Source organism: Engraulis encrasicolus, chromosome 3 (genome assembly GCF_034702125.1).
Source record: "Engraulis encrasicolus isolate BLACKSEA-1 chromosome 3, IST_EnEncr_1.0, whole genome shotgun sequence".
NCBI lineage: Eukaryota > Metazoa > Chordata > Actinopteri > Clupeiformes > Engraulidae > Engraulis > Engraulis encrasicolus.
Genome location: NC_085859.1, coordinates 8,429,296 through 8,452,501, shown reverse-complemented (window position 1 = coordinate 8,452,501; position 23,206 = coordinate 8,429,296). Strand labels below are relative to the sequence as shown.

General features: G+C 40.3%; 1 protein-coding gene across 1 annotated transcript in view; it reads left to right on the top strand.

Moving 5' to 3' along the window:
- The first annotated feature begins 10,543 nt into the window (after window positions 1-10,543).
- Window positions 10,544-23,206, top strand: part of LOC134445629 (NLR family CARD domain-containing protein 3-like) — a 331,412-nt gene continuing 318,749 nt past the window's right edge. The window contains exons 1-4 of the mRNA XM_063194681.1: window positions 10,544-10,749; window positions 10,868-12,629; window positions 12,726-12,896; window positions 15,954-16,127. Of these exons, the coding sequence (XP_063050751.1) occupies window positions 10,554-10,749; window positions 10,868-12,629; window positions 12,726-12,896; window positions 15,954-16,127 (2,303 nt within the window). The 5' untranslated portion in view covers window positions 10,544-10,553. The remainder of the gene's footprint in view (window positions 10,750-10,867; window positions 12,630-12,725; window positions 12,897-15,953; window positions 16,128-23,206) is intronic.

Sequence of the window (23,206 nt, the reverse complement as noted above, 5' to 3'; positions counted from 1 at the left end):
TCATGACATGACCATCTCTTATTGATAGCTCATGTCTGTGCCTCTACCATGGTGGTGTGTAGCTATGAGCTGTGTGTTTAAGTGTCTACTCTACTAACCCCCTAATAGTCTAGTTGCCAGGAGGGTGGACCCTGACATGTTGAGTACACCAAAGATTTATGACAGCAAGGAAATGTCACTCGCTTTCTATGGGTTTTCTACAGGCATGGGTTTTAAAAAGATCAAGCTGTGATATGGCAGTTTCTGTAAACAGGAGACCCATCCTACACAGTTCTATCATAAAACTTTGGTGTGTTCAACATTTCCGGTTTCACAATGGGGTTAAATGGGCTGGTAAGTAGACTATAACATCAGCTCTAAAATGTTTGTGGCATGGAACCACATAGAAGACATCAGAGAGTACAATATTTTTCAGAATGTATACTAATGTATGGGACTCTTTATATACTATTTAATGCTTGAATATGTAAAATTGAAGAGTTCAGAAGCAAAACCCCCTAACTCCATTTCTGAAGACCTGCACTTCTATATTTTTAGCACTGTTGGGAAAGTTACTCAAAAACTGTAATGCACTACTTATTACATGTTACTGTCATTTAAAAGTAATGCCTTACATTACAACATTACTTTTTTTTTAAAAGTAAGGCATTACACTACTTTTGCATTACTTTTAGTTACTTTAGCCAAAATGACTGGAAATAAGGATTTGGCAATCTACAGTGCAAATCTATGAGGTGGCATGACTTTCACCTGCCATCCACAAGTCGCTTTGGAAGCCTGCAGACTGAAAACCAAGATTTTCAGGAATTGTGTCTTACCCACATACAATAAGGCCTAAGAAAAATAAAAGTTTGGTTCCGGTTGGTTGTCAGGTTTGGTCATCGTCCGGTCTGATTTTTTTTTTATTTCCAATTTTTTTTTTCAATTTCTTTTTTTTTATGTCCGACCCCCCAACCCCCCACATGCGCCAGATTTTGTCATAAACGTTGAACAATGCCAAGGACGATAGTGGAAATATAAGCATTAATGAGCCAAGAGGCCTATAATATTTTATTTCAAATTGATTTATTTCAATTTTAGTGATGTTTAGTTGAACAAAAGTGAGGGGGGTGCAACGTAGGCCTACTCATCCCCCCCGTCGGATAGCCTACCCTGCCGTGTCCCTGTCTCGTGCGAATGGGATGCATCCCCTCCTTTCCTGACTAATTTGGTGGTGCTATGGCACCTCTTCAAATTGTCAAATTGTTTGTAGGCTACTGTTTTTCGACGTGGAAAGCGGTTTGGGTTTCAAGTACAGTGTGCATTTAACTTAAATGTTCTTGGCGTCCTTATTTTCAATGGAGTCAAAGTAGTGGGCATATACCCATCTTGAAAACGAGCAAGCTGGATCTTCTGGATCGGTCATCCTTTGTCAGCCTGCCATTTCAAGAGACGAAGCGCGAAAGAGGAAGCAACTGCGTGAAACTTTAAAATCTCTGCGCAGACGTAGGCTATCGTAGGCAATAGCTGATCTCACGGTGATCCGCGAACATTGTATAAAGAAAACAAAATACCCACACAAAATTTAGGTGAAAAAAATGCGTTGTAATGTGCATTGTAACGTGCATTGTGCGTTGTACTTGCATTGTAACGAGGACATATTACTGATTTTTCCCCCTGTAATCCGTTACATTACTGCGTTACTCAAAAAGGTAATACATTACAGTAATTAGTTACTTTTGTAACGCGTTACTCCCAACACTGATTTTTAGAGAACCCCGTTGTTGGTTTGGTTTACATTCATGTACTTGATAATACATATAAATAGTTATATTACATGTATAAAATGAAAAAATATGACATTTTGATACATTTGTATTAAATGAAAATGAATTAAGATTATTTTCTGAAAAGGCACTTTTGCATCTGAACTCTTCAATTATTTTTGGTTTTGTCTTCATAGTAGACAAAAGAAAGGTGTCAGTGGTCACAATGCACGGAGATCACACGATATGGTTCCAGTGATCCATATCCTTGGTCTGTTCATCTCTCTTGAGACCAAGATAAACAAATTTGCTTTAGATGGTGTCAAGCATGTGTGGTGGTAAACAAGTGAGTTTTACAAAAAAGGTTTATCCTCTCAATAGCCAAGCATGGTAGTGGGACTGACATGGTTTGGGGATGCATGAATGCTGTCAACATTGGCAATCTGAAATACACCTAAAAGAAACATGCATGTCAACATGCACTGTGACTACTGAAGCAGATCATGATATTCTCCATAGGATTGCATTCAAATATCACACCAATCTATTTAAGCCAGATGCAGACTCAAAATTTAAAAGTTCAATGCAAAGAAAGGTTGAAACGCACACTGATGACCTCCCTTGTCATCCCTTTTCATTTCGTTTCATTTCGAGACGATTCGAGCCAACATAGCCCCTTCTCTACCGGATTTTAATCTGGGGTGTACTCACTTTTGTGAGTACATGTTCAAACATTAATGGCTGTATTTTGTTTTTTTTCTGAGTGAACAAGAAATTTAAGCGGTTAAATATGTTGTTAAAAGGTCACTAATCATTGTGTCAAAGTGACATTTCTGTAATGCTTTCCTATGAAAAGATATACTCAAAAATCTGCAAAACTGTGAGGGGTGTATTCACTTTCGTGATATACTGTATGACTTTTGCCTTGTCCCAGTCCATGATGTGATTTTCCCTCCTACATTGGTCAGTTATCATTTTTGGATGTTTTTTGGAGGAAATTATCGTACAAGACTCAAATTGTTGTTTTAAGGCATCTAAATGAACTGGATAACAACTCCGAAATTATCGTATATCATGTTTTTTTTTATCGTACAGAGGACAAAATGGACAAAATTATGGTACAAATACGATAATTATTGTACATCTGGCGACATGAGTCACTCAGTGGGCCTGAAAGGTCTGTGTGAATATGTGCATGCGGCTGTGTGGGTGTGCGTGAGGTGTGGATGTGCGTATGTGTGTGTGGATGTGCGTATGCACCTCTAATGTTGGTCTCTGCTCCCACAGAGTCATGTCACAGAGACCAGACTCACCTGCACAGAGCTTTGTGTCCATGAAAAGTGACTGGTCAAAAGGAGGCGGTCATCCAAACTTCAGAGAGGAAGACGCGTCACCTGACCAAACGTATATTAAAGGGACAGTTTGGTCAATTTCAACATGCAGTTGTATTGCTCACGCTACCCTTGACTTGTCAGTACCTGGTGATGCCACATTTTTCGGCTCAGCCCTTTCCGAGATATGAGCAATTCTAATGGGGGCAGCTCTTTGTTTACATTTTTAAAAAAATGAAACATAGGCCAACTCCAAATATTTTCCCAAAAGGTACTGCTGTTTGCTAGTTGTCTGCTGATGTTTTATAACCTTTTGGATGTTTTTGGGAATAAATAAAAATGTTTTTTTGAAATGTAAACAAAGAGCTGCCCCCATTACAATGACCAGGATCTCGGAAACTGACAAGTCCAGGGTAGTGTGAGCATTACAACTGCATGTTGAAATTGACCAAACTGTCCCTTTAACTTACCCCGCAATCTTCAGCCCAACATCAACAACCGTCATTGATAGATATTATACTACTTTTGTGTTTGCAACATCCCATTCATTTTCAATGGGGTTTTATGTCTGGTGAGTTAGAATGTCGATACCACCAAAGTACTTAAACGTGGCACGGAAATCTACAGGTATATTGAAGAGTGAAGTGTGGGTCACCAGATCAAACAACTGAGAGCAAAGCATCAAGGGGCTTCCATAACTCCCATGCAATGCCCTGCCATTGACTTCAATGTTAAAGATGCAGCCTTCCAGTTACAGCTTAACCAAGTTTTGAACATTGAAATGTAATTTAGAAGGTACCAAATGCCAACAGTATTGATGTGAATGGACAAAAAAAGAAAGACATTTGGATTACAACACAACAAAACTGTTTTGCGTAATAATTTGGAACAGAGAAGTTTAGGCATTTTAAGGTTTTTTTGTTTTTTTTTAAATACCGTTATCATTGGAAGGTTCATTCAAAAACTTTTAAATTGTACTCTAATGGCTGATGACTTGAAAATTATGACGACTGTCATTTATATTGATTATTTGGGGAAACGTCATTTGTGTAATAATGTGGAATGCATATATTACCTTTATTATTTTATATATCCCTGTATACCCTGTGTTCCCAAATGTTATACGGCGGAATCCGGTTCTTCGTTTTCTCTTTCTTTTAAGAAGAAAATATTGGCACATAAGAAACATGGGCAGTTTCACTTTATGAATGGAAGCGTTTGTTGAAACATTATTTAAATATTGAAGGAACTACGAAGACAATAACAAAAAGCAACAGTTTGAAAAAGTGTGGAAACACGTACAGTATATGAAGCCAGTGGCAAGTAAGGCGGGGTCTGAGAGCATCTGAGTGGAAACCTGTGTGTGTGTGTGTGTTTGTTTGTGCGTGTGTGTGTATGTGTGTGTGTGTGTGTCACCTTGGTTTTTTGGTTTTCTTACAGTTTGTCAGTGACCAGACAAGTTTGCAGGTGTAGTGGAGAATAGTGAAGAGACAAACAACTGTTTCTTATAAAGTTTCCATACATTTATTATTATTTCAAAATCCAAAACATGTGTACTTAAAATGGCTTACTTAAAATGGCAGTCCATGCAACAAAGTCCCAAGCAAACAAGTCCATAACCAGCAAAGCCCTACCACCAGAGCTCAGCAGCGAAAGTAGCAGGTAGCCCACCCAGCAAGCAAGCAAGCAAGCGAGCGAGCAGTCGGCGGCAGCGAGAGGTAAGCAGCAAGCGGAGCAGGAAGCAGTCAGCGGCAGCGAGAGGTAAGCAGCAAGCGGAGCAGAAAGCAGAAGCAGCACATCGATCACAGCCCGTAGCAGTTAGCTTAGCAGGTTACCGTCCCTTCAGATGACGGCTCCTCCTCCGTGCGGAGAGAGAGAGAGAGAGAGAGAGAGAGAGAGAGAGAGAGAGAGAGAGGATCTCAGCAGAGAGAAGTTTCTGGTACAGCCAACAGAAAGCAAGCACGCAAGCTATGCAAGAGGCGTACTTACTTCAGCTGGGTGTAGCTGAACTACAACCCAGAACTTGTATTGAGAGCGGTGTTCTCCGAGTGGGGACCACAACCAGATACCGTTGCCCTCCGATCGCTCTGCGGTGCCGTCTGCAATGCTGCCTTCCCTCTGGCTCGTCGCGCCCCATCCTCCCGCTGAGACACCTGTTAACACATTCAATACCAGCCGTTTTTTGGAATTCAACCGTAGACTCCCAGACAATTTCATCATTTTATGTCATTTTTTGAACACCCACCGAATATTTTGTCTTCAACCCACAGACACATGTCAGGGCTTGTTCGAAAGCCCAAAGACTCAGCTGTCTGTATATTTTTACGGTTTGTTTCTAGCTTGTTTCATTCCGAAGTTATTTCACTTTAAGCGCGCACTGGTTTAGGTAAAAATAGCGATTTTGAACATTCGAACTGAGATAAAGCCTTTTTTGTCAGGGGTGCGCTCTGACTCTCCGAGTTTAAATTGCGGGTCTAAATGCATTTTCTTGCCCAAAGAACAACTCCAGTATCTTCCAAGTAAACTACTTTGATGCAAAAATCACCTGGTCAGGCAGTTCAGAGCATCTGAAATGCTAGCTAGCTAATGTCACTTGACTGGCAGTTTTCGTTCTGCAGATAAAAGTAGACGTGCCAAAGTACTCACCCAAAAGAAGGTTAGTTCCTGCTGTGTTGCATGCTGTTTTTCATTACAACCTTCCATTTTACACCTATCCTGATGGCGGCAAAACTCCTTATCCTTCCATCATATGTTTAGGAACAGGCTAGCTAGCAAGGGCTGTGCTGACAGGACATGCTTTGTTTTGATGGTCTAGGAAGTAAATGGAGACGTGACGTGACGTGATCAGGAAGTGGTCAGAGACGGTTTGATTCACTATTAGTAAAACTCAAATACTGTGTGTAATAAAATGCACAGATGATGAAATATCCAGATCCTGACTTTGTAGGAGTTTTGACTTTGTAGGTGTTTTCATGATCTATGTCAGTTCTGTTCATCACATTATTACGAAAATCACACAGAATGTGCATTAGAATGTGTAGATTCAGAATCCAATAAAAAAAAGTAAAAAAGTAATTTTACGGTTTGGGAGCCAACGCATGGGAGGCAAAACGTATTTGTACGTGACTTGGTAGTGAATGTGTTAAAAAGGGACAGACACGCCTACCCCCACCTGTTGCCCATTCAGTTCAGCCAACCAGTCAGTTAATTATGGAGTAGGCTATGGCTTAGTCATTGTCCGATCCTGGCAATTAGTACACACCAAGAAAACAATTACACAGCAATGTTAGTAACCACTGCACACATATGGGGGATCGCAGCCATGCCAGTTCATTGTTCAATCCTTGTCAGTGTCTCAGGAAGCGGCTGAGAGTTACGTCAAAAACAACAAAAGGTTATCACAGCAAACGGAACTCATGGTAATGCACTGCAAACGTAAACAAAAGAATAACACATGCAACTTAAGAACAGCACACCACGCCTTAATGAAGTACTACAAAATGCTAAATAAAATACATGCAACTTAACAGCACACCACATCTTAATGAAGTACTACAAAAATGCACACCGTGACAATAGTTAACTACAGCAAGAAAAGATTCTGATGTTAAAATTGTGCGCACTAAGAAGAACCATTTCATTACGGATGTTTTACCATTAAAGTTGTAAAATATCGCCATAGCGATTTCACCTGTGTTGCGTCCTTTGTTCTCTGGTTAACCCGTGTCCCAACAAACATTTCACATTTTAAACTGAGACGGTGTACCAAGATACCCGAACCCCAAACATGGATAAATGCACACAGAAAACCAACAGCAAATGCATACAACACATCTTGTATTTTTAATGTCCACTGAAACTGTGTTTGAGTCCGTTCACTTTGAAATAATGCGCAGCGGAGGAAACCGCTCTTACAGTGGCAGACGCGTTGCCCTCTGTCACATTACCCCCCCCCCCCCCCCCATTCACTCGAGACAGATAATCAGACACAATGTTCTCTGGGCCAGCCCGATACCTGATGGAGTACCTGAAAGGCTGCAGTGACAAGTACCATCTCGTCACCCTGGAGTTGGTGTCCTTCATTTTATCGAGCCATTGAAGGGCCCGATGATCCGTCTCAAGCACAAAGTCTTTGTCCATGAGATAGTACTTGAGGGAGTCTAATGCCCACTTGATGGCAAGACCCTCCTTCTCCACGGTGGAGTATCGCATCTCCCGTGGAAACAGCTTTCGGCTCAGGAACACCACAGGTTTCTGCTCCCCAGGTCAGTTTGCATCAGTTTGCACCAGGAAAGGCTGGCTGCTGCAGAATTGGGTCTTTGATCAAGCAGGTTCGCAGGTCATCGAAGGCCATGGCACAGTGGTCTGTCCAGACCACACGATTGGGAGCAGACTTTCTGGTCAGCTCAATCAGTGGATTGTTAAGGCCCTTTTGCAATCTTTAACTGAATCTACTGATGAAACTTAAAGGTGGGGTTGCAGGTTAACCATTTTAAGAAAATGTACTATTATGACATCACGTTGGGGGTTCCGCAGGCTCATAGGAGTCTATGTAGAACCTTAGAATCCTGAGGGAGTTCCCCCAACGTGATGTCATACCTGCAACCCCACCTTTAATGTATACAGTGTTGACTGTCATTACTATTCCTGTAGACCCTCTTGCAATCTTTAGCCAAACATTAATGTCCTGTATGGTTAGATATTATACTGACTGCTCTGGTCATTACCATCCTTTATTGATAGATAATCTATTGACAATTCCCGATTGAGGGTTTGTGGCTTTGTTTGGTTGGGTTATATTCATTTTGTGACTGCAGGGAGTACTCATGTTTGTGCCTCTACCATGGTGGTGTGTAGCTATGAGCTGTGTGTTAAAGTGTCTACTCTACTGACCCCCTAATAGTCTAGTTGCCAGGAGGGTGGACCCTGAAATGTTGAGTACACCAAAGATTTATGATAGGAAGGAAATGTCACTGGTTTTCTATGCGTTTTCTACTGGTATGCTTTCTTTGATGTGATTTAGGAAAAACAATCTCAACATACAGTATAAGTTGTGATCTGGCAGTTTCAACATACTGGAGACACATATTTCACATTTCCATTATAAAACTATTCTTCATAGCCTATCTGGATTACCAATGGGGCACAGTCTGTGGGCTGGCAAGTAGTCTATGGGCCGCCAGTTCACAGGGGGCGATACTGGTGTTTACTTTTTTGTATGTTGATAGAGACTGGCCTACAATGTAGGGCGTGCATGCGTGCGTGGTTTGCGTACGTGCGTTGGTGTGTGTGTGTGTGTGCACTGTACCTCCTATGTTGGTTTCTGCTCCCACAGAGTCATGTCACAGAGACCAGACTCATCTGCACAGAGCTCTGTGTCCATGAAAAGTGACAACTCAAAAGATGGTGTCCTTCCAAACTTCCGAGAGGAAGACGTGTTACCTGGCCAAAGGTATGTTAAGCCCATAAGATCTTTAATGTATATAGTGTTGACAGCTCCTGTCCTTACTATCCCTTGTTGATAGATAAGCTGATTGCTTCTATTAACCCTCTATTGCATGAGCAACCTTGTAAACGTCATATATATTTATAAATGTGTTATTTAAACTTAAAATCGGTTAAATAATACAAATTAAAACACAAATTCTTTTTTTTAAAATTGTGGGGGGTAGTTGGTAATTTGTTGCCGTATGGCAACAAAGCAGCTTCGGTGAACATGCCTTGAAATCAATTTTCTTTTATATGCTCTTATTGAAGGAAATTCTAAACAATTGCAACATTATATTATTAAAATGTGCAGCATAATTTATTCTAAGTAAAATACATTCGTTTTAATACTCATTCTATTCATACTTTCATACGAATGTCACGCTAAAAAGCCAACATGCAATAGAGGGTTAATGGTTGATTATGTACATATTGACATTGCTGAGAATACACATAGACCCACTAAAACTCAAATGCCTGTGGCTGAACTGTACGTATCCCCAGCATTACAACTGCTGGGCATACACGGTAGGCCCACTGAAATGCAGGAGATATCAGAGGCTTTGTTCCATTACAAGAAGCTTTTACATAATGTATTCTAACTTATAGCTGTGGGACTCTCTCTATACCATCTAATTCTTGAATATGTGTAAATGGTTTTCACTTTACTGTCTTATCTTCAGAGAGCAAATACACTGTAGACCCACTAAAACTCCACTGTCTGTTGTGCCGTGGAGACATGTAGAAGATATCAAAGGCTTTGTTCCTTTACAAGAAGCTCTTACAGAATGTATACTAGCTTACAGCTTTGGAAGTCTTTCAATACTAATTCTTGAATATGTGTAAATGGTCTTCGGTTTACTGTTTTATCTTTAGAGAGCAAATGAAAGGTGCCAGTGATCAGAATGAGCAGCAGAATCTAACACATGTGTTCCAGGTAAGTCGATGTGTTGAATCAGTACAGCACTTTTTGTGTTCAAAATTAATGAACCAAAGTAACGGAAAATACTTCAGTCCTCAAGCATCACCATTCTACTTAGGTTGGTACACTAGGTCTGTGACCACTTGAAAGAGGAGTTATCAACAACAACAGCAGCAACAACAACAACACAACTCTGAGATTGTTCATTATAATACAGTTTGTGTAACTTTGACTGCCTTTTGCAGAACTCTTCACACAGATGCACAAACTTATAACCAAATAAGCCAAACTAATATCCAGAGGTGTGAAAAGTAAAATTAAAAGTACTTTTGTGGTGTAATTACAACACTAGCACATGGCATTACATAGCTGTTACACCATTTACTCCATTGTACCTAATGAGATAGATAGACTGTGTTGTTACTGAAAAACACTAAAAACCTAACAAGGACCCACCACAAACTTGATCCAACCAGTGCAGAGTCAGCTGATTGTAAGACAAGTACACTGGTTACTCAGATAAGTTACTTGTGTCTTTTTCACTTTTACGTTTGACACCTCTGCATCACAAAACTGTTTTGCAGTCAGTTTGCCATTCATAGCACACACTTTACAAAAGTCATCAAAAGCAATCCATTGCACATTCACTTTGTATAACTGTGAATACACCTCACCGCTTTACACAACTTTCAAATGATGAAGACACTCCTAGACCCCTAGCCTCCTCAAAATGACATATGTGAATAGGGAAACCAAGAGGCAAATTGTGTTTTTCATTTTGCTGTCTGTATCTATTTGCTGCAAAGTGTGCTAGCAATGTGATTGTAGTGTTAACTATTTGGGTACAAAAACATTGCCTTTTACAACTGTGTGTAGAGCAAAGCGTGTTTGGTTTTGCAATGTATCTACACAGTTTACTGATTTGGTGTGAGGTTATAGTATTCATGTTTAGAGATCAGCAAAAACTGCTTAAATTACAGATTTAGCGATCAGACAAAACTATTCATATACTACACATGGATTCATTTGTCCTTGTATGGTGTGCTTCAGGTGATCGAGGAAAAGATCATGACATTTGTGAAGAATGAACTGCAAAGATTTAAAAGGATTCTTAGTCCAGATTACCAAGAAGACTTAAAGAGAAAAGATGAGGATGAGACTGATGCCAGAGAAGGAGCTCTCAAGATGGCACTACACTTCCTATGGGAGATGGAGAGAACAGATCTTGCTGATAAGCTGAAAGACCGTAAGAATTCTTCACTATGTCCTAATCTGTAATCTCCATAAATTATTTGACTAGTTTAGGTATACCATAATGAAAAAGGTTAAATTGCTATTGCTTCTGTCAGTGGTTGTTAATATTCATTTTGTTTGTGGACCAGATGAGCTGGATGTTCTTTGTCGGGCTGAACTGAAAAGACATCTCAAGAACAAGTACCAGAATGTGTTTGAAGGAATACCCATGCAAGGAAGCTCTGCCCTGCTAGAAAAGATCTACACAGAGGTGTGCATCATAGAGGGAGGAAGTGGGAAAGTAAATGAGGAACATGAAGTCAGGAGGATTGAGTCCATATCAAAAAGTCAAGCTGGACAGAAGAAACCAATCCGATGCAATGACCTCTTTAAGCCCTTACCTGGTCAGGACAAAGCAGGCAGAAGAGTTATGACAAAGGGAATAGCTGGCATCGGTAAAACCATCTCCATTCAGAAGTACATCCTGGACTGGGCTGAGGGAAAAGACAACGAAGACATCCATTTTATATTCCCATTGCCTTTTCGGGAGCTCAACCTGATAAGAGACACACAGCTTTCTTTGATGGGTCTCCTTCACCACTTCTTTCCAGAGCTGAAGCATTTAACCTTTGACATTCAAGAGAAGTTTAAATTATTGTTCATCTTTGACGGTCTGGATGAATGTCGACTCCAACTAAACTTTCAGGAGAATGAAAGTTACACTGATGTGACGGATGTCACTTCATTGGATGTACTCCTGACAAATCTCATAAAGGGAAATCTGCTTCCCTCTGCTCTACTTTGGATAACCTCCCGACCAGCAGCGGCCAGTCAGATTCCACCTGATTGTGTTGACCTTGTCACAGAGATCCAGGGATTCAATGACACACAGAAGGAGGAGTACTTCAGGAACAGGTTCAATGATGAGAGCTTTGCAAGCAGAATAATGTCCCACATTAAATCATCAAGAAGTCTCCACATCATGTGCCACATACCAGTGTTTTGCTGGATAACTGCTTACGTTCTTGAGGTGATTTTTGGCTCTTCAGGAGGACGGCAGCTTCCAAAAACGTTGACAGAGATGTACACATACTTCCTGATTTTCCAAATAAAACAGGCCAGTCAAAAGTTTGATAATGTGCATGAACCTGAGCCACAATGGAACAAGAATCTTATCCTTGCTCTTGGAAAGCTAGCCTACGAACAGTTGGAGAAGGGAAATCTGATCTTCTATGAAGAGGACCTGGAACAATGTGGAATTGATATCAAAGAAGCAGCAGTGCACTCTGGTGTCTGCACCCAGATCTTCCGACAGGAATCTGGAATTTTTCAAGCAACAGTGTTCTGCTTTATCCACCTGAGTATCCAGGAGTATCTTGCAGCTCTGTATGTGTTTCTGATGATGGCAACTGAAAGGAAAAATGTGATCTCCACTCACAAACTCGAACAATCCATGACTATTTTACACAAGAGTGCTGTGGACAAAGCTTTGGAGTATGAAGATGGACGGTTTGACCTCTTCCTCCGTTTCCTTCTTGGTCTCTCTCTGGAGTCCAACCAGACTCTCCTGCATGGCCTTCTGCAGAGTGGAGAGAGACATATTGGCAATGCTGAAACAATCAGTTACATTAAGGACAAGATCAGGGACATCCCTTCATCAGAGAGAGTGATCAATCTCTTCCACTGCCTGAATGAACTGAATGACCACTCTTTAGTGGAGGAGATCCAGAGCTTCCTGAGTGGAGGGACACTTTCTGAAGCCCAGCTCTCACCTGGCCAGTGGGCAACTCTAGTGTTTGTGCTGCTGACGTCAGACCAGAAGCTGGATGTGTTTGACCTGAAGAAGTACATCAGGTCTGATGAAGGTCTTCGGAGGCTGAAGCCAGTAGTGAGGGAATCCGAAGCAATTCTGTAAGTTAGTATTCCTAGAGAGAAGGGTTGATGACTTTTCAGTATTTTCTGCATTTTCTACCTGTACAGTCACGTATGGCTTTTATCCTCTTTCAGGCTTGATAGCTGTGGGCTCAGTGAAATGAGCTGTGAAACGATGGCATCTGTCCTCTGCAAAGCATCAAAAGTGAAGAAACTGGATCTCAGCCACAACAGTATTGGAGATATTGGAATCGAAAAACTTTGTAGTGGGCTGAAGAACTCAAACTGTGCATTGAAGTCACTCCAGTAAGAAATGTTAATATTTCAGCATTAACTCAGTCTTACATACTATAACTTCACTGGGTCTTCTGCTGTACTTACAGAGCTCTTAAAGATTTGTGTTTAAATATTAAAAATCATAAACATTGGTCTTGGTGTATGACACAGTGTTGTAAAATATACAGTGATTCCAATAAGTATTTGATCCCTTGCTGATTTTGTTGGTTTGCCTACTAAAAAAGACATGATCAGTCAATAAATGTTATGCTAATATATATTAACTTGAGAGAATATATATTAATGTATTTCTATTTCATTGAACAAAATAAGTATTTGATCCCCTGTCAACTGATAACAGTTCTGGGCCCACAGGCACTTCCGATCAACTTGTCATCTGAATTAAAGGTACACTGTGCAGGAAATGGTCAAAACATTTACTGCAACTATGCTACCCATTGAATGGGTTGCCGATTGCCAAATTTGATTTTTTTTATGAAAGTTAACTAAGTAATAAACTAATATTTTCTAGTATGGTCCAAGTACAGTCATTTTTGCTGCTAAAAATGGCTATTTTTGGAAATTCAAAATGGTGGACCATGGAGAAGATCCCCCTTTTCATGTATGAAAAGTGCAATTTTTCCAGTCATAATGAGTACTTAGAATTTGATGGTGGGGGTAAGTATTGATGAAAAAGGTAACATTAGTGAATGGGCAGCATGCATTCTGGAAATAAACAACTAAAAATCTCACACAGTGTCCCTTTAAAGACACCTGTACATACTAACATGCATAAAAGACACATTGAATCAGCAGTATCAGTCCATAGTATAAGTGAATCGGTCACACTCCAACCTCACCAGCATGGGAAAGACCAAAGAGCGGTCAAATGATATCAGGGACAAGATTTTAGACCTGAACAAAGATTAAATGGGCTGCAAAGCCACAAGAAAGAGATAGGGTATTAATGACCCAACTGTTGATGTATTTCTTCCAAAATGTAAGTAATACAAAATGACTATCCGTCAGCCTGTCTGATGTTCTATACAAGATTCTACCTTTTGTAGGGATTTGATAATCATGAGAACAGAAAGAAAGCACCCTAGACATGTACGGGATGATATCAAAGCTACTGGGAACAAAATCACTGAGAAAACTACTGGTTGCACTTAATGCCACAGAGGTTTAAAATCATGTAGTGCACACATGGTACCTCTACTTCAGAAGGAACCTGTGCAGTCCCACATGAGGTTTGCCAACGGACATCAGACTGGTTTAGGACATGATAAGGAGGTGCTGTAGTCAGATGAAACCAAAATCAAGCTGTTTGGCATTAACACAATTCAATGTGTTTTGAGAAAGAGACTGCTGTCTATGATCCCAAGAACGCCCTCCTCACCATCATGCATGAAAGTAGTATCATTATGGTTTGAGGGTGTTTGCCTGGCCAAGGCACAGGACAACTTCACATTGTCAACGAATGGATAGAGAGAGACATGTAATGTGCATCCTGATTGCAAACATCCTTCCCTCCACCACTACACTGAAGGTGGGCCATTTTGGGATCTCCCAACAGGACAATAAAACACAACATAAATTCAAAGCAACGAAGGCGTGGCTCAATAAGAAGCATATTACAGTGAAGTGGCCTAGACAGTCTCCAAATATTAACCCTATAGTAATTCTATGGAGGGAACTGAACCTCACATTTGCCAAGCTACAGCCACAAACTATTAATGTTTTAGAGATAATCTGCAAAGAAAAATGGACAAAAATCGTTTCTACTATGCACAAACATTGTCATCAACTAAAAGAAGCATCTGACCTCAGTGCTAGAGAACTAGGGCTTTGTAACAAAGCACTTTATCTTCTTTAGCTAGAGGGGTCAAATACTTATTTGCCTAAATTAAATACAAATAAATTAAAATATATTATTTTTTTATTATTTAACTTATTTAAGTTATTTTCTGGAAATTCTTTTTGATATTCTGTCTCTCCATGTTTGAATACATACGTCTTTATTAGTGGGCAAACCGTCAAAATCAGCAAGGGATCAAATACATATTGGACCCACTGTATGCAAATAATGTATATGATATGCATTTCTACCTGTACAGTCAGATATGTCTTTTATCCTCTTTCAGGCTTGATAGCTGTGGGCTCAGTGAAATGAGCTGTGAAACGATGGCATCTGTCCTCTGCAAAGCATCAAAAGTGAAGAAACTGGATCTCAGCCACAACAGTATTGGAGATATTGGAATTGAAAAAGTTTGTGGTGGGCTGAAGAACTCAAACTGTGCATTGAAGTCACTCCAGTAAGAAATGTTTATATTTCAGCATTAACTCTTACATAATGTAACTTCACTGGGTCTTCTGCTGTACTTACAGAGCTCTTAACCCTATCCAGACTGGGGGGGGGCTAAAAGTGCCCGCACCAACTTTGATGTCGTATAATTCCTTAACGACTTAAGCTATGACTACGAAACTTTGTGACTTTTCCTAACATTTAGTTGGCTACAGTTAGGTACCGAAAGATTAGGTTTATCATTTTTTCTGTTGCCATGGCAACGGTTTTCTGACAGGTATGTCTGACCAAAAATCACTTAACCATATCTATTCATATTTTTTTGTTATTTCCATTAGCCTCAGACAACTTGGTGAGCATTTAAGTGGTTTGAAGCATAAAATCATTAAAATTTAAGTGCATAACCTAAATTTGTTGGAAAATCCATTATGGCGAGATTTTGGACATAATAACATAATTATGTCATAATGACGTCATAATAATAGATAATTACACAAAAATTATGTCATTCATAGATGTCCATATGTAGATCATCTCCCCCAAGTTTCGTAGTCATACTGTATTCCGTTCATGAGTTATGAGGGGGGGGTCAAAAGAGCCCCCCCCCAGGCCCAGGAATGCCAAAAAAGCCCAGTCTGAATAGGGTTAAAGATTTGTGTTTAAATATTAAAAATCATAAACATTGGTCTTGGTGTATGACACAGTGTTGTAAAATATATGCAAATAATGCATATGATATGCATGTAATAGACATAATTAATAATTAAGACTCTTCTATTCAGGCTGGAGAACTGTGGTTTAACAGGCAAAGGATATGCTGCTCTCGCCTCAGCTCTCAAATCAAACCCTTCACACCTGGAGGAACTGGACCTGAGAGGAAACGACCCTGGAGACTCTGGAGTAAAGCTGCTTTCAGAATTACTGCAGGATCCAGCCTGTAAACTTCAGAAACTGAGGTAAGATTATGTCATAGAACATCTTTTGATGCACATGTCTGAGATGTTCTTTGGAGTGTATGTTGGGATTTGTTTGATACATTTCTGTGTGCCCTACCACGAGACATGATCCATTTTATTCTGTAATGATGTTGGATGTAACATTTTATTCTGTGATGATGTTGGATGTAACACGTCAGGGGTCAACAAATAAGTTTGTTGCCGGACCAATTTTATTTCTGACAATTTCATCACAGGCCATGACTATGCTTTATTTAACTTTAAAAATGAAATGCATTCAATTTAATTTGAACATTAGTATGCTTCTATGTGTAATAGGCATGATGCCACCAATTATTGCAAAATAACCCAAAATAATGCCCATCCTTCATTACAGCCACTGACAGTAGGCTGCTGCCCATGCACACACAAGCTCTTTGTCAAATACTTGTCTTTTATTTTATTTATTTCAGCTGCATCAAGGCAAAGCATAACTTTTCTTTCCTTGGTAGCCATTGCTACGAATAAACAAATATGAACAGGGATAGATGGAAATCAAAATGATTGATAAGACAGGTAAATTGTCTGTATAATAATGTTGATTAAGTGCTGGTTTATTAGGAAAGCATTACTGCAATACTGGTTAAGGAATTGCTGGGTTTCAAACTGCCACTTTGCTAAGTTTCACTAACAACTACATGCAGCTGTACTCCATGGATTAGTCTTCATGTTATTACACCAACTGCAAAGAACTTTTAAACCTCCTCAACCAACTGTGACACTGTTAGAACTAAAGAATTAGACACAACAATTTATTAAGGACAGCGTGTACATGTCTGCAGACACTTGAAAATGAAAGCCAGAGGAGAAAGCCAAAGGAGAGTCAGAAGGAAGAGTTCATCCCTTAAAGCAGCATGGGTTCCCACTCATCACAACAAACCATATACTGACTATTTACTGTTTTTAAGAAACTTTTTTCAGTGGAAATGGTTAAATATAAGTCAATGGATGGCGTGATTGGCTCAATGAATAAATACCTTCTCTGTGAACTTCTCAATGCATTGAAAGTCTGTCTGACACTGAACGGGGAGTAGGCCTAATTATATATATAATTTTCAGTTTCCTTTGATGAAAGCATCACTGATATAAACCAGATATCCGTCTATGTGATATTTTAATGGGAAGGATTAATAATGAAAATTGGACTGAGGACAGTATGAGTGTTGAGGACTACTATACTGTGTGTCCAGATATCCAGCGTCTCTTTCTAATGCTACCACCCCATCAAACTACAGCACAGAACAACACACTGGCCACAATACCAATGCACACACCTCCTCAAGCTTTATCTAACATTTCCAGACCAAAGAACACGCAGTATAGTAGTCCTAAACACCCATACTGTCCTCCAATTATACGATGCATTGCAATGCATTACATTTCTACAGAAAGCAAGGGCAATTGTTTCATCAGTCATGAGGCAATACAAGCAGTCAGATAATGTCCAACATTTTATTGGATGTTGTGGAGGGTACAGGTCTTTTCGTCGAATGGATTCTTGAGAGGGGACCATTCGAACAAAACGTTGGACCATTCGTATAAGGCAGGGGATCTTTCGTCGAGGACGTTCCGTCTACCGCAAAAGCCTACGAAAGGTCCTTAAAATTGAACTAAAGATCCTTAGGTTTCAACTAAACGTCCCTTCAGCCTGCCTATATTAGAAATGTAAATCAGCTTTTTTAATGCTCATTTTAACGGGTTTTCTTCAGCCTGCCTATATTAAATATGTAAATCAGCTGTTAAGTTTTGTTTTTTGTTGATTTAAACATGTAAAATGTACTTACTCATTTTAACTGGTAGGGCTATGTTGTTGGTTTTTTAACGTTTACGTCGTTACATTTTTTGACAATTTACGTTTACGCCCTTACATTTTTTGACAATTATCTAGACAATATTTGAGAAGCTTTTTTTTTTCACGTCGTTACATTTTTTGACAATTTACGTTTACGCCCTTACATTTTTTGACAATTATCTAGACAATATTTGAGAAGCTTTTTTTTCACTTTTACGCCGTTACTTTACTCCCATCTGCGGGCAGAGAGGCGGGACCAAGCACAGCCTGCTCGCTTTGAATCAAAGCAGTGCGGTTTAATGTGTCTAGAAGTAGGCTATTGACCCTTGTGCTCGCTTTGAATCAGAGCAGCGCGCGTCTAGGCTATAAACTACAGTGCATCTAGAAGTAGGCCTATTGACCATTGAGCACATTGTCATGCAGCGAGTTTTCTGACTTTCCGGTAACTTTTTAGATGCGAAGCACCAGCAACAAGAGAAAGCTGTCTCCCGACACTTTGATGTTTCTGATTCTGAATGACAACAAATAGTTCGCGCATGAGCCAGAAAACAATATAGGTCCTAACAGTGTTGAAAACATTACAGAACCCATGCACCTGTGTTAAGCCCATGGCTACAGTAGAGAGAGAGAGAGAGAGAAGTTAAATCGCTACGTTAACACTGCACAGGAGCGCGTTCTCTCTCCGCCGCGTCTTTGCATGAACAAATGAAATGGTAATTGAATAATAGTTTGCCAGTATTGCAGGGTGTATTAAACCCAGTGTACGTTGGGGTGCAAGGGAGAGCAAGGAAGAGAGCAGCATCTGTGATTAACCGCTTCGAAATGTGTGCGTAAAACCTGCTGTAACCAGTGGATTTTGTGAAGCTTGAAGTGTACCGCATTAAAAAAAAAGCTTTGTTTGATTTCGTGTTTGTATTTTACTTTGACGTTGCCTATAGTCCTCAGTTTATGGGTATTTTCAGTTGACCCCCTACACGTTTTCTTTCTGTCATGTAGGGTATTGTAAATAAATCGACCGTATTTTTTTTATCATTTTGATTTCGGACTTAATTTAGCCCTTCAATCACCCCTCTCCAATTGCAAACTTTACCCTGATAGAAGAGCATTCGCTACCCTGCACTACTCGTTAAGCACTTATTGTCTGACTGATTTTGGCTGCTGCGAATAAGGTAGGTCTATCTTATAAAAAAAAAAAGGGTCTGTCACCGTTTTGGCTGAAGGTTGACACCACGAACCAGATGACAATTGCAGTCTTGCCGCGGGTCTTGAACAGTGCGCTCTCTTTCCGATTCAGATTGCTTCTTCTGAGAAGGCAACTGGCTACCGCAGGAGAGGGAAAAGGTGGCAATATTATCCATAAGCTTGTTGGATAAATTGTGTTTATCCTATCGCAGATGAGGTTCTGGAATATTTTGTAGTGCATGGGACATTGACAAGGAAAGGTAGCTATGATATCCTCGTGAATAGGTCTTCGACTTTTCAAAATGCCTCCTGCTCGCTTTGAATCAGAGCATCGCGCGTCTAGGCTATAGACTATAGTGCATCTAGAAGTAGGCTATTGACCATTGAGCACATTGTCATGCAGCGAGTTTTCTGACTTTCCGGTAACTTTTTAGATGCGAAGCACCAGCAACAAGAGAAAGCTGTCTGTCGACACTTTGATGTTTCTGATTCTGAATGACAACAAATAGTTCCATGAGCCAGAAAACAATATAGGTCCTAACAGTGTTGAAAACATTACAGAACCCCTGTGTTAAGCCCATGGCTACAGTAGAGAGAGAGAGAGAGAGAGAGAGAGAGAGAGAGAGAGAGAGAGAGAGAGAGAGAGAGAGAGAGAGAGAGAGACGTTAAATCGCTACGTTAACACTGCACAGGAGCGCGTTCTCTCTCCGCCGCGTCTTTGCATGAACAAATGAAATGGTAATTGAATAATAGTTTGCCAGTATTGCAGGGTGCATTAAACCCAGTGTACGTTGGGGTGCAAGGGAGAGCAAGGAAGAGAGCAGCATCTGTGATTAACCGCTTCGAAATGTGTGCGTAAAACCTGCTGTTAACCAGTGGGTTTTGTGAAGCTTGAAGTGTACCGCATTAAAAAAAGCTTTCGCAGATGAGGTTCTGGAATATTTTGTAGTGCATGGGACATTGACAAGGAAAGGTAGCTATGATATCCTCGTGAATAGGTCTTCGACTTTTCAAAATGCCTCCTCTCAACATTCAACATGTAAATGGGTTATTCTGTAGTCCAACGCTATCCTGGCAGGAGAATCATTCGTTACAAATACTGCATACACACTCAGCAATTGTGTCTGTTGGTTTTTGTCCTCCAGGTCTTCATAAAATCATCTACCACCGCTGTGATAATTTGACTACACACCGCTGAACAGTTAACAGTTTTTTAGGCTACTGTATTGACAATTGCAGTCATGCCGCTTGTCTTGAACTGTCTCTTCCCGTTCCATATCGTGACAGCCAGATGAGAAGCGCAAAGGTGATCCGCGATTGCGGAGGAAAGGTGTCAATATCCATAGCCTAACCCTTGAACTGTGGAGCAATTACATATTGTTTAGGTTCTTGAATACTTGGAATTAGCATGGAATTAATTTTCCATTAATAAGGAAACGTGTAAGATTTATCCTCAATCCTCCCCATAATGTTTTTGTCATAGGCCTAATGTTAATGCCCTCCCCAACACATATCCCCAGTACAATATTGCGACACACGCTTGGCACAATGATAGGCCTACTAAATGAGTTCAATGTTCTTGCAACACTTTTCCCAAGAAAAGTCAGTTTTCATTTCGAGATTCCAGAGCAAATCAGCTGGTACTGCGCTGCTCGCTTGCTGGTCAATAAACGTTGAACTGAACCGTGTTGTGTGCGTGTGTGGCTATGTGTGTACCATCGTATGTCCATGATCGTCCGTGCTCTTATCATGCAAATGACATGTCATGCAGGCAAGGGCGTCCGTTTGATTTCAAAAGTGCTGGCCCGGACAATTACCATAAACCCGAGTAAGGTTTGAAAAGTGCTGGGTACAAGATAAGGCTACTTCCGATTTGAGGTTTCATGATAAATAGCCTAATACGCATTGGCGTATTGACGCATAATGTGGCCATGTTAAAAATTAAAAGCCATCTGCGCTGTCTTGTTTATTTCTGATATCCTGCGCTGAAGTCATCTTTATCATACATATTATTAATGCAACGGTAACTGAGTGGTTAACCCATCATAACTACATGTAGCCTTGCATAATGGTGCACGTCAATTTGTTGTCATAACTTCGCTCTGTCCCTTTTGATTTCCTCAAGCAATTCATCCCTTTTGTCATTGTCCCTGTTTTACTGTTAGTCTTATGGACCTAGGGCGTATCGATCACCATTATTTGCCTGAAACCTGCAAACTAAACACTGCATGCGCGCAGCCACACAGAGCATTCTCTGTGTCAAAGGAACCCTTTCTCCGCGCCTGTGCGGCATTCTCCTTATCGCTCCTAGAATGGCAATACATGTTGGCAGACTTTATTTTGCATAATTCACGATTATCTGGATATATTTGGCTAGGTTACTCAGCAAAGAACACCATTAACGTTAGTGAGGTAACTTTTGGCGTGCTGATACAAACACCAACGGTGAATCACGACGCATAGCCTACTGAAAAGGTCCATAGCCATTGTGTTCAACGCCCTTTGATAGGCTCTGCCTGTATCAGGGTCGATAGGCTAATGATGATGGTCAGGGCGCACATCAGTGTTTGGGTTGTCTATGCTTTTTTCTGGAATACTGTGCCGATTAGATAGAAATGATCATGTTATGAACCCGAGTTTAGTAGATATCGCGCGGTGAACGAGGCAGCCTGCAAACAGTTTGAAGCACAATGTGGCTGTAACAAGTTAGAAAGTAGCCAAACCATGTTGCTTGTTAACCTGTTTAAATTATGAGCGTTCCACGAACTATCTTTCTTTGCACACGCTATAAACTATGGTTAACTATGTATGCTTTATAATGTTGGTAAAGGCGGGATAAGCGGGATAATGTATTGTCCACACGTGACTACGGAAAATACATTTCCCTTCAGAGATAACAGCACTCCGCCTTCGGCGTCGGGGGTGTTATTCGCCCCGTAGGGAAACATTTTCTTATAGTCATGTGTGGACAATACATTATCCCTTAGGCCTACCTTTAAATTGATGTCGTACATTTTAAAACATTTCGTTGATATTGTAGTGGTGCAAACGACTGTAGTTATGAGATGGGCGCCAGCCAGGCAGCAAGACTGCCGTTACCTTTCCAAAAATGAATAAAAATCAGTGACCAACACATTAGAAATAATTCATATCAACACAACGAATATCTTTTCTTACGTTTAGTAGTGCACTTTTGCAAAACCCTCTCAATTTGGAACAGCTCACATCAATGTCTGGCTTTAGCGATTCTTGCGAATGGTGATCTTCTCGGCGCACACTTCATGGTTCCCTCTCTCTTGCTCTCTCGGCTTGTTGCTTCCTGACAGTCTCACCCGCCATTTGAAATTAACTCCATTTTATAGGCTGCACGTGTAGTTCACAGGGGGTAACGCTGTTATCTCACTCCGGAGGAGGCAGAGGCAGTCCGTTACAATATAGTATATATAAAATAGGCTATAAAATAGGCCTAATGATAAAAAAGCAGCCTGAACTAAAATTAATAATTAATTTAAAAAAATAGAGATGCACGCACTTTCTACATGGTTCGATTTTTGTTTTCATTGCATTGTGGTGGTAGGCACACAAGTTTGATAAAATATAAAAAATAATAGGCTAATAAAATAGGCAGACTAAACTAAACATCTGCCCAGTTACACGAAAGGTCTGCATGGATTGAACGTAACGTCCTTAGGTCTTCTACGAAAAATCCTCAGGTACTGCACGAAACGCCCCATGCCTTCTACGAATGGTCCAACGTTTTGTTCGAATGGTCCCCTCTCAACAATTCATTAGACGAATCGTCTCGAATTCGTAGTGGCTATCAGCCATGCAGTTTGCAATGCTTGGAAGTGTTTTCATTTTACTTAAAGCTAATTTGCTCCGTAAATGGCCACGGAAGTAATTGAAACTTGAAAAAAATATACCACATCGATTATGGCATTTGCCAAATCGATTATTTTCCTGACCAGCGTTGCAATGCATTTGCCGAATTGATTATTGTTGACACCACTACTGTACTGGGGATGCATTTATATTGTGGCCAGTGTGTTGCTCTATGTATGCATTT